General features: G+C 52.4%; 4 protein-coding genes and 1 non-coding gene across 6 annotated transcripts; 4 read left to right on the forward strand and 1 right to left on the reverse strand.

Moving 5' to 3' along the window:
* Window positions 1-89: 89 nt before the first annotated feature.
* Window positions 90-2,464, forward strand: NCU06942 (vacuolar protein sorting-associated protein VPS4). The gene is made up of 3 exons (XM_952955.2): window positions 90-1,205; window positions 1,283-1,733; window positions 1,844-2,464. Exons 1-3 carry the CDS (start codon window positions 553-555, stop codon window positions 2,063-2,065), a joined length of 1,326 nt encoding a protein of 441 aa, XP_958048.1. The 5' UTR covers window positions 90-552; the 3' UTR covers window positions 2,066-2,464.
* On the reverse strand, window positions 2,427-5,164 carry NCU06943 (SIK1). The gene is made up of 2 exons (XM_952956.3): window positions 4,420-5,164; window positions 2,427-4,234 (listed from the first exon to the last, which is right to left on the reverse strand). The coding sequence occupies exons 1-2, from the start codon at window positions 4,587-4,589 to the stop codon at window positions 2,839-2,841; spliced, it is 1,566 nt and encodes a 521-aa protein (XP_958049.2). The 5' UTR covers window positions 4,590-5,164; the 3' UTR covers window positions 2,427-2,838.
* On the forward strand, window positions 5,112-11,118 carry NCU06944. 2 transcript variants are annotated; one of them, XM_011396967.1, is made up of 5 exons: window positions 5,112-6,766; window positions 6,848-6,990; window positions 7,173-9,589; window positions 9,652-9,911; window positions 9,977-11,118. In XM_011396967.1, exons 3-5 carry the CDS (start codon window positions 7,341-7,343, stop codon window positions 10,591-10,593), a joined length of 3,126 nt encoding a protein of 1,041 aa, XP_011395269.1. In that variant the 5' UTR covers window positions 5,112-6,766; window positions 6,848-6,990; window positions 7,173-7,340; the 3' UTR covers window positions 10,594-11,118. The 2 variants fall into 2 exon arrangements, with proteins under 2 accessions (XP_011395269.1, XP_011395270.1); XM_011396968.1 differs by having other exon boundaries at window positions 6,848-7,221; window positions 7,303-9,589; window positions 9,977-10,984.
* A 521-nt stretch (window positions 11,119-11,639) lies between these two features.
* Window positions 11,640-13,387, forward strand: NCU06945 (hypothetical protein). The gene is made up of 3 exons (XM_952958.2): window positions 11,640-12,239; window positions 12,314-12,742; window positions 12,826-13,387. The coding sequence occupies exons 1-3, from the start codon at window positions 12,204-12,206 to the stop codon at window positions 13,288-13,290; spliced, it is 930 nt and encodes a 309-aa protein (XP_958051.1). The 5' UTR covers window positions 11,640-12,203; the 3' UTR covers window positions 13,291-13,387.
* Window positions 13,388-13,511: 124 nt separating this feature from the next.
* On the forward strand, window positions 13,512-13,604 carry NCU15343. Its single transcript has one exon. It is a non-coding gene; the product is annotated as a tRNA-His (tRNA).
* The last annotated feature ends 469 nt before the right edge of the window (window positions 13,605-14,073 follow it).

Raw genomic sequence — 14,073 nt, forward strand, 5'->3', positions numbered from 1 at the left:
TCTCTCCACGCGCAAACAAGTGGCGTCAGTGGCCCCCAGGCCGGGAACCATAACAGGACCCCGCGCTACGCTAGCGCTTCCAGGTCAACGGCCAAGACAAGTCGACCTCGTTGCTTGAAACTAACCAAGATATGGACAAGACCACCAACGATCTTCCCCTCTCCAATTCCACCTCAGACCAGGGCGCGACACCAACTTTTTTGTGCCAGAAGACAGTCTTGCCGTAGTCGTTGCCAGGTGACGCCCGCAAGATACGACCAATTCCCGATTTCTCTTCACCTTATCTCTGCCACTCTCGTTGCCGTAGCCTAGGACAACAGCAGTCGTCATCAACGGGTCTCCTCCCTCGCATATGGCCATCTGTTGACATTGACTTCGAACCTCGGCGCGCGAATATCAACAAACTCTCCTTGTCCGAGCGAAGAAGCAAACAAGTATAACGACTACAAACGCTTACTACGGCGTACCAAGAAGAGCGACCAATCCTACACTCGACTAAACCACGAATTCACGCGACATCACTTTACACGCTTCGAGCCGCCGCCGCACAAAATGTCCAATACCGACTTCCTCGGCCGCGCCATCGAGCAAGTGCGCAAAGCCATCGAAGCCGACAACGCCGCCCAGTACGACAAAGCCTACCAGCTGTACTACCAATCGCTCGAACTCTTCATGCTCGCCCTAAAATGGGAGAAGAACCCGAAATCCAAGGAGATGATCCGGGCCAAGACGGGCGAGTACATGGACCGGGCCGAGAAGCTCAAAGCGCACCTGGCGGACGCGGAAGCGAAGCGGAAGAAGCCCGGGATGGTGGGCGCGAACGGGGGTTCGACGGGCGGGACGGGGAAGGGGAAGGAGGCCGGGGAGGACGGTAATGGCAATGGAGAAGCGTTGGATGAGGATAGCAAGAAGCTGAGAAGTGCGTTGGCGGGCGCGATTCTGCAGGAACGGCCGAACATCAGCTGGGATGATGTGGCTGGTCTAGAGGGTGCCAAGGAGGCCCTCAAGGAGGCGGTCTTGTTGCCAATCAAGTTCCCGCATCTGTTCCAGGGGAAGAGGCAGCCGTGGAAGGGTATTTTGCTGTATGGCCCACCGGGAACAGGAAAGAGTTATTTGGCCAAGGCAGTGGCGACAGAGGCGAAGAGCACGTTCTTCAGCGTGAGCAGCTCGGATTTGGTGAGCAAGTGGATGGGTGAGAGTGAACGGTATGTTTTGTCCTGTTGTCTCTGTCCTTATGCCACTATCGTGACTGAGAAGCTAACGATTTTCCAACAAAAAACAGTCTAGTAAAGCAACTCTTCGCCATGGCCCGAGAAAACAAGCCCTCCATTATCTTCATCGACGAGATCGACGCCCTCTGCGGTCCGCGCGGTGAAGGCGAGTCGGAAGCCTCGCGCAGGATAAAAACCGAACTTTTGGTCCAAATGGACGGTGTCGGCAAAGACAGCAAGGGCGTGCTGATCCTGGGCGCCACCAACATCCCCTGGCAGCTGGATGCTGCTATCCGTCGCCGCTTCCAGCGCCGCGTGCACATCACTCTGCCGGACCTGGCGGCGCGCACCACCATGTTCCGGCTGGCTGTGGGCGACACCCACACGGCGCTCAAGGCGGAAGACTTCCGCGAGCTGGCGCGCGCGGCGGAGGGTTATTCGGGTTCGGATATCAGTATTGTTGTGCAGGATGCGTTGATGCAACCGGTGAGGAAGATTCAGCAGGCTACGCATTTCAAAAAGGTTCGTTCTTTTTTGTTTTTCTCTTTTCTCTCCCATCCCTGACCCTCAACCCCTACTTCTACCTCTATTCATGATGCGAGATTGTTAACTTTTGTTACTACAAAAAACAGGTCGTCCACGAAGGCAAACAAATGCTCACGCCCTGCTCGCCAGGCGATCCGGACGCCATCGAAATGACGTGGGAGCAGGTACCCTCGGACGAGCTGCTCGAACCATTTGTCGACAAGAAGGACTTTATCAAGGCCATCAAGGCCAGCAGGCCGACTGTGTCGGGCGAGGATCTCAAGAGGAATGAGGAATGGACAAAGGAGTTTGGTAGTGAGGGTGCGTAGAGAGATGCCTGCCACAGTGTGGGGGGCGGGTGTGGTCAATGGTTCGTTCCGTGCGGTTTATTCTTGTTCTTTGGTGTTTCTCCCATGGAAAGCGAAGGAGTGGTATACAGAGGGCGGCGGGTATCTGGATGTTTTAGGTACTTTTTACTTTGGGGTTAAGAGTCTTGCAAGCCCCTTTTTCTATCTTGGCAGCACATTGCATGCGGCAAGGCACATGTTTACTACGAAGACTTGATGATGACGATATTATTCTAGCGAGAAAATCAGGGGAAGATGGAGTGTCGATGGGCGTTTTGCAATCATGCGATATTGGAAGAGTACATAGATTCATGACACTTCACATCAACCAGGTACTTTTAGACGTACGTTCCGTTTCGTTTAATGAGCCTTTGTTTTTACCCATATCGCCGCCATATGATGCTCCATGGGTATGATGCTAGTACACACGCACATCCTTTTCAACTTTTTTGCGCTACCCCTCTATGATCAGTCGTAGATGGCAAGAGATGTGAATGACGACAACGACGAACTATTTATGATTCTTGCAAGAAACAAGTAGACCCGTAAAACTCCTTTGTACCAGATTTGACCCATACCCCATACATTATAAGAAACTCCCGAGGATAACAACGACAACAGAGCGAACCAACAAGAACGACGTGCCAAAAAACGCGACGAGAAGCTCTAAACAAGATGACGAAGAAAAAAAGTAAAAATCGTGAAAAAGACACAAGTGGTGACGCTGCTTTTTGGCTCTTTTTCTTTCGGTCTTTTTACTCAGACTTCGACTTCTTCTTCTTCTTCTTCTTCTCGGGTTCCGCAGCGTCGGGGGCGTCTACCATCTCGACGTCTTCGCTAGTCGCTTTCCTCTTCTTGTCCTTCTTGTCCTTCTTCTCCTTCTTCTCCTCCTTGTCCTTCTTCTTGTCCTTCTTCTCCTTCTTGTCCTTCTTGGAGTCGGCGGCGTGGGTGGCGGTGTGCGAGTCGACCATCTCGGTGTCAATGTCCATGTCACCCTCGTCGTCCATGACGAGCTTGATGGCCTTGTCCATGGCCTCGGTGTTCTTCATGGGCTTGATGCCCTTGGCGTACCACTCCAGACGCTGCTCAAGCTGCTCACGCATAACCTCACCAAAGCGCTTAGTGGGGTTCTCAGAGAAGTTGTCGATACGGGAGGCAATGGAGCACTTGTTGGCGAGGTAGCGGGAGATGCGACCCTTGACCTTGGGACCGGCGCGGCCAATGAAGGTGCTCTGGTAGAGGAGACCGTACTTGGGGGTGGCGCCCTTGGTCTTGAGAGCGCGGAAGAGGGCCTTCTCGGCACCGAGGATCTGGAGGGTAGAAGCGGGGTACTTGGCGAGGTTGGTGAGGGAGCCGGCGTGCGAGATGAGGCGGGCGGCAACGGGGGTGCCGAGGATGACCTGCAGGTTAGGAGCGACCTCGCCCATCTTCTTGTCGAGCGACTCGGCGAGGATGCGGCGGTAGTCGGCCATCTTGGAGACGTTGTCCGCGAGGTCCTTGACCATGTTGAGATCCATATCGCTGATGTCCTGACCCATGGAGACCTTGGCGGCCTGGATGATGGCCTTGGCCTTGTCCTCGTCCTGGTTAAGGACGTTGGCGAGCTCGTCGAGGGACTCGTCGCTGAGAGACTTCTTGTTGCCGACAGCGAGAACGACCTTGGCGTAGGTGCCGTTGTCGGAGACGATGCGAATAAGCTCAGGGAAGTGCCAGCCGTACCACTCCCTCACGCGCATGGCGCCGGAGTTGATACCCTTGTCGAGGGCATCGAGGGTCGCGATACCCTGGATGATGTGGTTGTCGTTCTTGTGGACGGAGAACTTGACCTTGGCGCGGGAGTAGGCGTGACCGAGACCGAGCTGGGCGCGGTTGATGTCACCGTCCTGGAGGCCCTTGAGGAGCTTGCCGGCGTGGGTGCGGATGCCGCGAAGGAGGGCAGCGACGACCTCGGAGGTATCGGCAGCCTCGCACTGAATACCGGGGAAGTTTCCGCTAATTTCACCAGCGAGCCTCTTGTCGACGACACCGAGGACGATCTTGCTCTTCTTTCCGCTGGTCTGGGGGAGGTTGAGTTCGAGGGTGTTCTTGAGGTGGTCGGGCATGATACCCTCGGAGATGAGGTTGATGGCCTCGAGACCGTGGGCGGCAGAGCTGGAGGTTAAGGAACGTTAGTTTATGGTTCAGCCAAGACAAGCAATTCACACAATGTTTCTGTCCCTCCCAACATCATCACCACCACCACCACCACCACCACATGACCATGAAATCACCACAACCACCTCAACCCGAAACACCAACTCCAAAACCACACAATGCTTTTGCTTCTGGCCACCTACTTCCAAGGGTTGAAGCTGCGGAGCTTCACCATCTTGCCGAACTTGTCGAGATCCTTCATGGCATCCTTGACCTCGGGCAGCTCCAAGCCGACAGTGTCGGCCTGGTGGACGACCTCGAAGAGCGAGAAGCCGACCGCGCTTTCGAACAGAAGATAGTTGACGTTGGCCATCTTAGCGGTGATGTTGTCGTATGATGACTCTGGATTGATGGGTGACTGGGTAACCGGGTGCGCTGGGATTGGAGTGTTGTGCGCAATTGGGCGTCGTTCAATGCCACCGGTGCATGAACTCAGTCTTCGGTCTCCGGGAATCAGAACGGCGCTGTGTTTGGATATTTTTTTGCTCTGCCACTTTTGCCCTGGACAAGTTTTTTCGAAATTTTTGCGGCAAGCTCAGGACGAAGCACGGGCCACAGCCATGCGGGGTGGGGATTCTGCCTACCCCAATTCACGCCGCATTGGCCACCCCATTGGCCCGTTGGAGCGCTGTAAGCTGGGAAGGCTTAGCAACCAATGGCAGCAGCAATTGTGCGAAACTCCTTTGGATTTTCGTGTCGATAAGAATTCGGATAAGAAGAGTCTTGCCAGCTGAGCGACAGCTGTCCGTGTGCCTGGCCTCTTGTCTGTCTGACAGTCGGGTCCTCGTCGTCGTCCTACCTCCCACACTGACACGGGACATTTTGCTGCCCCATTCACCCACACCCACTCACCACACCTGACTGACTCTTTGCATCGAACTCAACCAGATCGCATATCATTTGGCCAATGGTCGAGTTCCCTCACTCACATCAGCCCTATGGGCTCGATCTGCATGTCTGACCTGCACAATGGGAGAGATTGAGGCTTGGACTGTTTGGCGGTGTCGGTAACAGTCCGTCCTTCATCGATCCTTTTACGGTTTTCCATTTCCATTCGGAAAGCAGCGAGACGGATGATTCATGATGAATCCTTGTTCTTCTTTCCATTGCGGCAATGCCACAATCCCCTTACTTATTCGGTCGTTTTCGTGCCAATATGCAAACACATACTCCTTTGTCGTCGACCGAGACACATGCCATCCCATGTTGTTTGTTGGCGTCATGTCTGCTCACACGAGACACGATATGCAGTCAGATCGAGAAATGTGAAGGCGTTGGTCACGGGTTCTCTCGCTTCTCGCCTCACAAACTGGTGTACTTCAGTTCTCTCTTTCGGGCTCCCCTCTGCCACCTCATGTCAACATGCCCACCTCGGACTTGGGTTGTCACAAGTGTCGACCGCTTCGCATTCCCAAGCAAGACCCGGCGTCCATGAAGGGATTACCAACTGAAGTGACCGGACCGCCCGATGACTCAGGCCAGCATTATCGACTGCCCGGTCTCAGGACATTCAACGCATCGTCTACTACGACGTTGATGTTCTCGTCAGGGCGTGGCAGAAACAACAACAACAACAACAAGACAAGACTTGGGATGCTTTGATTATTCCATTGTGTTCAAAGCATGTCGCTCATCATCGGTTTCACATCCTATAATGGCCGTTGTCTGGATGATCACAGGCGTCGCAATCTGGGAATGCCTTCTCTGGCTTCTGCGGGATTGGTCGTGAAACGGTTCCGTCCAGCCGGACATCCAATCAGCGACACCAACTCCGGGTCTTCGAGGGATGATACAGTATGTACAGTGGCGGAAGAGCCCTACAGCATGCACGACACCCCCAAATTGCCCCAATGCTCCCGTTCTTCAGCGCATCAGAAGCGTACGGGTTTCGATGGCGCACCATTCCGGCCCGTTGCATGGATGTGGTGCCGCTGTGTACCTATCATTTCCATTTTGGGTCTCGCAGCGTCGACGACACCATCACGATACTACACAGTACCTCAGTCGATCCAGTCTCTTCCGACAGTTCAAGTGATGCCAAGTCCATGGTGGTATTTGGCGTGGTGATTTGTTTCCGTCGTTTGTATCATGATGGCTCTTCGGGCGAGCAGCTTGCCTCACGCTCATACGTAGCTCATGTAGCTCGAAGCGCGAGATCCGTGGCTTTCGAATTAGGGGCATCAACATCAACCAAGCAAACGTGTCGTGGAGCTGTGAACGAGAATATGTACCCGACCTATCTGACCAATATATCAAATCGGTACTCGACATGCACAAGGAACAGCGCTGATACTACCCTCCACCATCTCCTAGACGCCATTGGATGCCCCAGTCGAGGCCTGAACAGTGCGCAGCTGCGATGAGCTTCCATCTACACCGACCTTCCAAGCCAAGAGACTGTCAAAGAGGTACTCTGCAGTGTCTGTCTATCCGTCCCCATTGATTCAGCCTTATGCCCTCCGGGTTACGTCGCTATACAGCGGCATCTCCGTACGACATAACCCCATCCTTACGTACCTTGCCAAGCCTAGTCTATTCGCTAACTTACCCTGGACTTGGAACAATGGCCAGTCTACGAGCTCCGCGCCGGCACACCCCACGAAACCATCATCAAGGACCGCGACTTCGCCTTGTTCTGACATGATACTACCGTCTCTCCGCGTCACCCTAGAGGCCGGCATAGGAAATGAAAGCACCGCCTCCTCCAGGAACCGGTCCGTCTCCCGATAGCTTGGTTACTTCTACCCGGATCACGTCGGCGCTTGAGAGCCTCTTGATCTCACTACCCCCACAAGGTCTTGCACAGCCCTGTGCGCAGCCAGTTCGTGAATCCACTTCATCAATTGGTCGAATGAGCATAGATCTGGATACAAAACATGATCTGACACCCCTAGAGCTTCAATAAATAAGAACAAGACCCCTTCTTGAACAAGGTCTATCTGGAGGTAACCCGTTTCCTGGCTTCTTCTTCTCACGGGATTCTGCACAGACTGATACTCTTGGCTTATATCTTTGTGGTCTAACAGAAACCATACACCTGCCCAATACCGTCCAAATCCTCTTCATGGCTCTGAATCACCATCAGCCAAAGGTGGACCGTGTGAGAGAAGGATTCACCAGCTATGCCGTCGGGGAGATTGATGCTTTTTCGTATCAGGTGCCGACTACTACATCCAAGGAAAACCCATATTCCGAGACACATACCGACAACATCTGGCAAGAGACCGACTACTTTCCGACTTACGATCATGATCTCATCAGCAAACACTCCCGCGCCTCGCTTGCCTCGACATCTAGACGGAGCTCAGCTGCTCCCAGCATCTTTTCGACTGCTGGCCTAAGAATCTCAACTGCCTCGACGGCATACTCACGATATTCGGTTCGACAACACTCCGTGGACTCGGCGGATCCTAATATGTCTGCAACACCTTGTAGTTCTGGGAAATGCGATGACGGCTTCAACACCGATGACTACCCACCTCGCTATCATTGCACATTCTGCGACGCCATGTTTGCGTGTCCCGGCCAGTGGAGGGATCACGAACTCAGGGATCACGACAGACCCGAGGAGCATTTGTGCTCCATTTGCCACGATTCTTTCTCTGAACGACCATCTCTTGCATCCCATTGTCGAGATGTTCACAATCTTTCTTCTTCCCCAACGACTCAACACATAGTCAAGCTACCGACAAGAGGTGCTTGGGGATGTGGATTCTGCGGTGCCTTCGTGCAGTCGCGTCCTGACTACCTAGATCACGTCGGCCGGCACTGCGAAGAAGGCATGCAAAGAGCCCATTGGCAGCACTCCTCTGTGATTCGTGGCCTTCTAAAACAGCCAAAGATAGCGGAAGCATGGGACCGCCTGGTTACGAACCAAGAGCGGGATCGAGGTACCAGGTTGCATTTTACGTGGGATGAACAGGCGACCGGACGACACGCGGCCACGGAGGCTGACGACGCCCGCAATCCCTCTCGGTTGCAAGACATACTTGAGTTCTTTGCAAACAGCTCTTCGGACCCCCAGTACATCGCGCAATATGCCTTTGACACGGCTCAAATTAGAACCGAACAGAACGTCAATAGTCTCGTCAAGGCGTACTACTCTCATGGCTTGCGCCCGTTGCCGGAGAGTCCAGGTGACATCACTTCACCTCGAGTTGATGGAATGAGCTACCTAAACCTCGAGCAGTCCGCGCCCCAAATCAGTACTAAAAACTCCGACAATCCTGTACCGGCTGAATCTTCATTTCCCGTGTCATTCGCGGGGGCAATTTCTACTGCAGCGTTTCTTTCGCAAGCAACTGTCGTCGAATCTGGACTAAGTCCCGCTTGGGACCCCTACGCTCGCACCCAATTATCCAAGGCAAGCCAGGATCGAGAAACGGACATTGCACCGCATCACACAAACTCGCCCAACACCACAGAGAGCGCTCCTTCTCCTGTGACAATGACCAATGCATTTTTACACACGAAATCGACTCCATCACCAATACGAAAAGGGCTACGTCGGATAGATAGCGATAGACGTCTTGATGCTCTCAAACCTGGAACTGTGGACTTGGTCCGAGGGGAAGATCTCCAACGTCCACGGACTGCTTTGGCCTCAAATTACACCAGAGCCCCAATTGCAGTATCTGTGGAACATGGCGTTGAGGCCAGTCAGCAACCCTCTCTTTCAGATGCTGTGCTTAAATCTGCTCCCATGAATAACGTCGTTCGCAAGGACTGGCTGCTTGTTTCGAAGCCAGGGAGCCGCTCTTCCATTGGGTCACCGTCTGTCTCAAGCATGCGATCTGATATTACCAGGAAAGGATTCTCGACCCACGATGATAGCACTAGTGAACATGTCTCAGATGACAGTCTCTCTGACCCAGATCTTTGGGCAGAACACAACATCGGCGATGACAACAGTAGAGCTTGGAGCAAAGCGTATCAGCAGGCCATCAACATGGCGCTACAACGACTTTGGTCCCAGTATAACCACAACTGGGATGCATTAATCAGATCATGTGTCGGAAGTGCAGGGAGCAGCAACACCGACAGAATGGATCCATATCGAGCGAGAAAAGCCACACCGTCTCGGCGAAAGCCGGACGGAAGCCTTCGACCTCCGAGTTCACGGCGGACCTCCGATGACGATGACGATGACGACGATGATGACGGTAGTCAGCTCTCGCCTTATGCTTCCAGGCCTGGGTCCGCAACATCGAAGAGATTTGCTTGCCCGTTCCGTAAGCACAATCCAGAAAAGTACAACCGCGTGGATTATGATATTTGCGCCAACAAGGACTGGCCAACCATTCCAAGGTTAAAGTAAGCAACCACGACCCCTAGCCCTCGCGCCATGCATGATACGTCGCTAACACTCTTTATAGGGAGCATCTATATCGGAGACACTACAAGATCCATTGTCAACGGTGCAAGCAAACTTTCAGCGATGCGAGACAGCTCACGATTCACGAGATGGCCCCAGAAGCTTGCGAACTCCTCGACGTCAAACCGCCTGGAGACATTACTACGTCACAAGAACGGCAGCTCAAGTCCAGAAAACATACATATCGGCGCCAAAGCGACGAAGAAAAATGGAGAGAGATTTATCGACTGCTGTTCCCCAACGATATTGTACCGTCGCCTTGTAAGTCTTCCTTAGGACCTCCTGTCTACAGCGTCCAGACAAAAAACTGACCGATCTGTCGACAGATCCCGAATACGCAGAGGACTTCCAGCCTATGGCAGCCGAGTCTCGCAACGTTCTGGAATTCCAACACTACCTGTTGACGGAAATGCCCAGGCTTTTCACGCAAGCTGCCTACGAATACGCTGGACAACACATACAAGAACAAGTGCTGCTACGGATTGACGACGTCAACAAGATCATCGAAGATACTTTGCAACAGGCCTACGATACATGGACATTACAGGGACGTCTGCTTCCGCCGAACATCAGCCCATCCATCTCAATGCGCGAGTTCCAGGCTGCACCGGCTACACAGGCCGGGCATTTGAGCAGCATGCCATCGACAACCTGGTCCGAACCACCTATGCCACCTCGTCCATACATTCATGAACAGTCAGCTGCTCCTCTGTTGCCCAATACCTCTTCTCCGGAGTATACACTCTTCTCAGTGGCATCTGAAATGGACGCGATGCTCTCGCTCGACGACATCGATATCCCTGTTTCCAATCCGGCTGGGGTTGGATCTGCACCGAATTACACGATCAATGACTACATGACGACGGGGCCTGATGTGCAGTATACTGGCGTCGGCTTTTTTCCTTATGATAATAATACGGGGGGTAATCAGGATTGGTTCTAAGCCACTCCTGCCGATACGAGTGGCACAAATCCCCCCCCAAAGACCAAATACAATGGCTAGATTAGGTTACACGAAGACGAACGAAGACGCGGGCTGTTTCCCATGTTGTCAACTGCAGCAGCCATTTTGCTGCGAACCTTTCCACCTTTTTGAAACTTGGGGTAATATTGACGGAATGGCCAGTGCCTGTCTCTTGGACAAGTCATTTACTGTTCTTCACAGCTTGTTGCGGTTAGTTCGCGATAGACAGCGAACACTAGATTTCATTTTAATAGACCATTTTGAAGCGTATCACCTTGTCCTCCTTTTCCTCAGATTCACCATCCTGTAACCTGGATCTAACCTGGGTTGTTTTCCTTTCTCATTTATACGACCGACCGGTATAAACAAGATGGCTACGGTACGGTTCAGAAGGCCGTCAACGAGTTTTGATATGTTATATTCTACTTCGAAAAGAGGATAAATCAGTAAGGAAATATTTTGTACATGGCATTGAATTTAGAGTGAATCAAATATAAAACTGCCTAAGAAAGTCGACCCGACCTCTCGAGCTACCAAACAAACCAGTACCATGTCGACCCCTAGAAGTGCAAACAATCGGGGTCGCTAGATTCCTTTGCACTCTGTAGGTGTTTGCATTTAGGGGATCTGGTGCACAGACCACAAAGCACCTTCTAGCCACTCAAGAGCGCCCGGCGATACCAAAAGAGTAGGCCTTCTCAGCCCCGGTAAGTGGGTATAAATGTTTCCTCCCACCAAAAATCGGACCTCCATAAGTGCAAATCCTGGCCAATGTCTTTACACAGGGAGATATTTGCATTTTGAGGGGATTACACTCTTAATGGGTTGATACGGTATTGGATTAATGGCTTGGAACATTCTGGCGGCTTCCAATTGAAACCGTGGCCGTTGATACGCTGGCCAACATGATGTGATGTAGATGTAACATGTCGGCGGGGGGGTTACACTCGGTTTCGTTGCCGCTCCATCAGCTGCTTAGTTGAGTGGAAGGTTGCTATCCCTCCTTGAACCGACATTGACAGTAACGAATACGACGATCGGGATTCAGGCTAACTCACACTACACACCACTTACTCTTTCGTGCTCGTTGCGAAATTGGGTCAATGAAGACGCAATTGATAAGCTGCCACACATTGTCGGCAGATTCGTTGCAAAGATGAGGGGTCCTCAATGGGCTTGCGTCTCGAACCGTCTTAGTCCTGTGCCTTTCTCTCATTGGCCAAGCACAGTACCTGGACCGGTGGGTACAACCCTCCCCTGGAGCATGCATGCCATTTCGAGCCAATTTTGCAACATCATGATGCATAATGCCTGACTATCAGGGAATGATGTCTTTGATCGCGGTTCACAAGAGCGGCATGTCGATGGAAAAATGGAAAGAGGGGAAAGTATAAGAATCGGGCAAGTGGCCTCGTGGTCACTGTTCAGTCAGGGTCGAACGTGCATCTTGCCACCTTCAACATCAAAGAACACTCGCCAGTCCCGTCTTGATCCAGCAACACCAAAAGCTTGCAAGCAGATACCTTACGTATCGAGATACCTCTGACCGAATACACATATTGAGCAACTCGAATCACCGACCGTACAGCATGTCTTCCACCATCAACACCGTCGCTGTCCTCGGTGTAGGTTCCTTTCCTCCTCCATCCGGCGCCCATAAGACCAGCGATCTAACAGCATCCTTTCTACCCATAAATAGGGCACAGGCAACATAGGCACCCACATAGTCCGCGGCCTCCTTGTCGGCGGTTTCACCGTGACCATCCTCACCCGCGCCAATTCCTCCTCCCCGCGTCCCACCTTCGACCCATACCCCGTCCGCTTCCTTGAAGTCGACTATTCCTCCCCTTCCTCCCTGGCCTCCGCTTTCCAAGGCCAAGACGCCGTGGTCTCGACCATCGCTACCGGTGCAGTGCAAGAGCAAATGAAGGTTATTGATGCGGCTATCGAAGCGGGCGTGAAGAGATTCGTGCCGAGCGAGTTTGGAGTTCACACGCGCAAGGAAGGGGTGGAGAAGACGAAGCTTGGGGGGTTGTTGGAAGGAAAGAGGGCGGTGGTCGATTACCTCATTAGCAAGGAGGGAGATATCAGTTGGACTGGGTTGTCGACGGGGCTCTTTTTTGATTCGGTATGTTCCAATCATGATCCTCCCTCTCTCTGCCTGTGTACCTACGTGGGAGGGTGCGCTTAACTAACCGTCACTTTATGTAGGCGTTGTCCAAGGGTCTGGCTGGAATCAACGTCAAGAACGGCACGGCAACCATTGTCGACTCCGGCAACGAACTCTGGCCCGCCTCCCTACGGTCTCACGTCGGCCGCACCGTCTCCGAAATCCTGCGCCACCCCGACCTCACCAAGAACCAGTACCTCGCTACGGCGTCGTTCAACGTGTCACAGAACCAACTTGTCAAACTCGTCGAGGAGCTGACGGGCAAGAAGCTGGAGGTTACCAATGTCAGCTCAAAGGATATTCTCCAGCAGGGTGACGAGAAGTTGAACAAGGGAGATTATATTGGCGCGTTTGTGGCGTTTTTGCAGGTCCATTTCTTGGCAGACGGGGCGGGGAATAAGTTGGAAGAGCAGGAGAGTGCGAATGAGAAGTTGCGGTTGCAGACGGAGGACGTAAAGGCGGCGCTAAGAGGGTGGTTGGAGAGTGAGGGTTTGTTGGCTGCTTAAGGGTTGACTTTGTAGTTCTTGGGCTGGATGTTTATGACTGACGGGATTATGCAGTTATTTAAGCTTGCGGTACCGAATTGATATTTCTTTTGAACGACTATTGGGATGTGAACGTCGAGTGTCTTTGTCATAATGTCGATGGTGCGAGGTACCATGAGCGTTGCACTGTGCTTGCTGGACAATATAATAAGTGGACTGCAACCGATTGTCAACAACCAATAGGGATTGTAGTATAGTGGTCAGTACTTCTCGTTGTGGTCAATTCGACATACAACGGATCCGAGAGGACCCAGGTTCGATTCCTGGCAATCCCATCTTTCTGCGTTTTGGTACCGTCACGCTATCTTTTTGACACTCCAAGCTTAGTTTCAATCTTTCAATCGGCTACTCTCTTTTCCTTTGCCGCGTTCGCCTCATTTTGAAGGTTGTATGGATAGGATAAGAGAAGCAGAGCAAGACTTTTGCGAAACTATACAAGCATCGAGTTGGCAGTAATTCAACGACTTGGGAATACCTCCTTCCTCCCCAATGCCATGCATCATTAGTAAAAAGACTTGGGAGGAAGGGTCACTCATGTTCGACTGAGCTACCCCGCAACAGTCCTCAATCAGACGTCTTATTGCGCCTTCCACATTATGATAATAAGTTGAAGATTGAGAGAACAAAAATGAACGTGGAAAGCAGGCACCTTGTGAAGCTTGCAAAAAATTGGAAGCGGCGTTCAGTTGACGTTGTACCTACGCCAAACAGTGAGCTTGCTGGCTGCTGTTAGTGGGACTTGGC

Source organism: Neurospora crassa, linkage group VII (assembly GCF_000182925.2).
Source record: "Neurospora crassa OR74A linkage group VII, whole genome shotgun sequence".
Lineage (NCBI taxonomy): Eukaryota > Fungi > Ascomycota > Sordariomycetes > Sordariales > Sordariaceae > Neurospora > Neurospora crassa.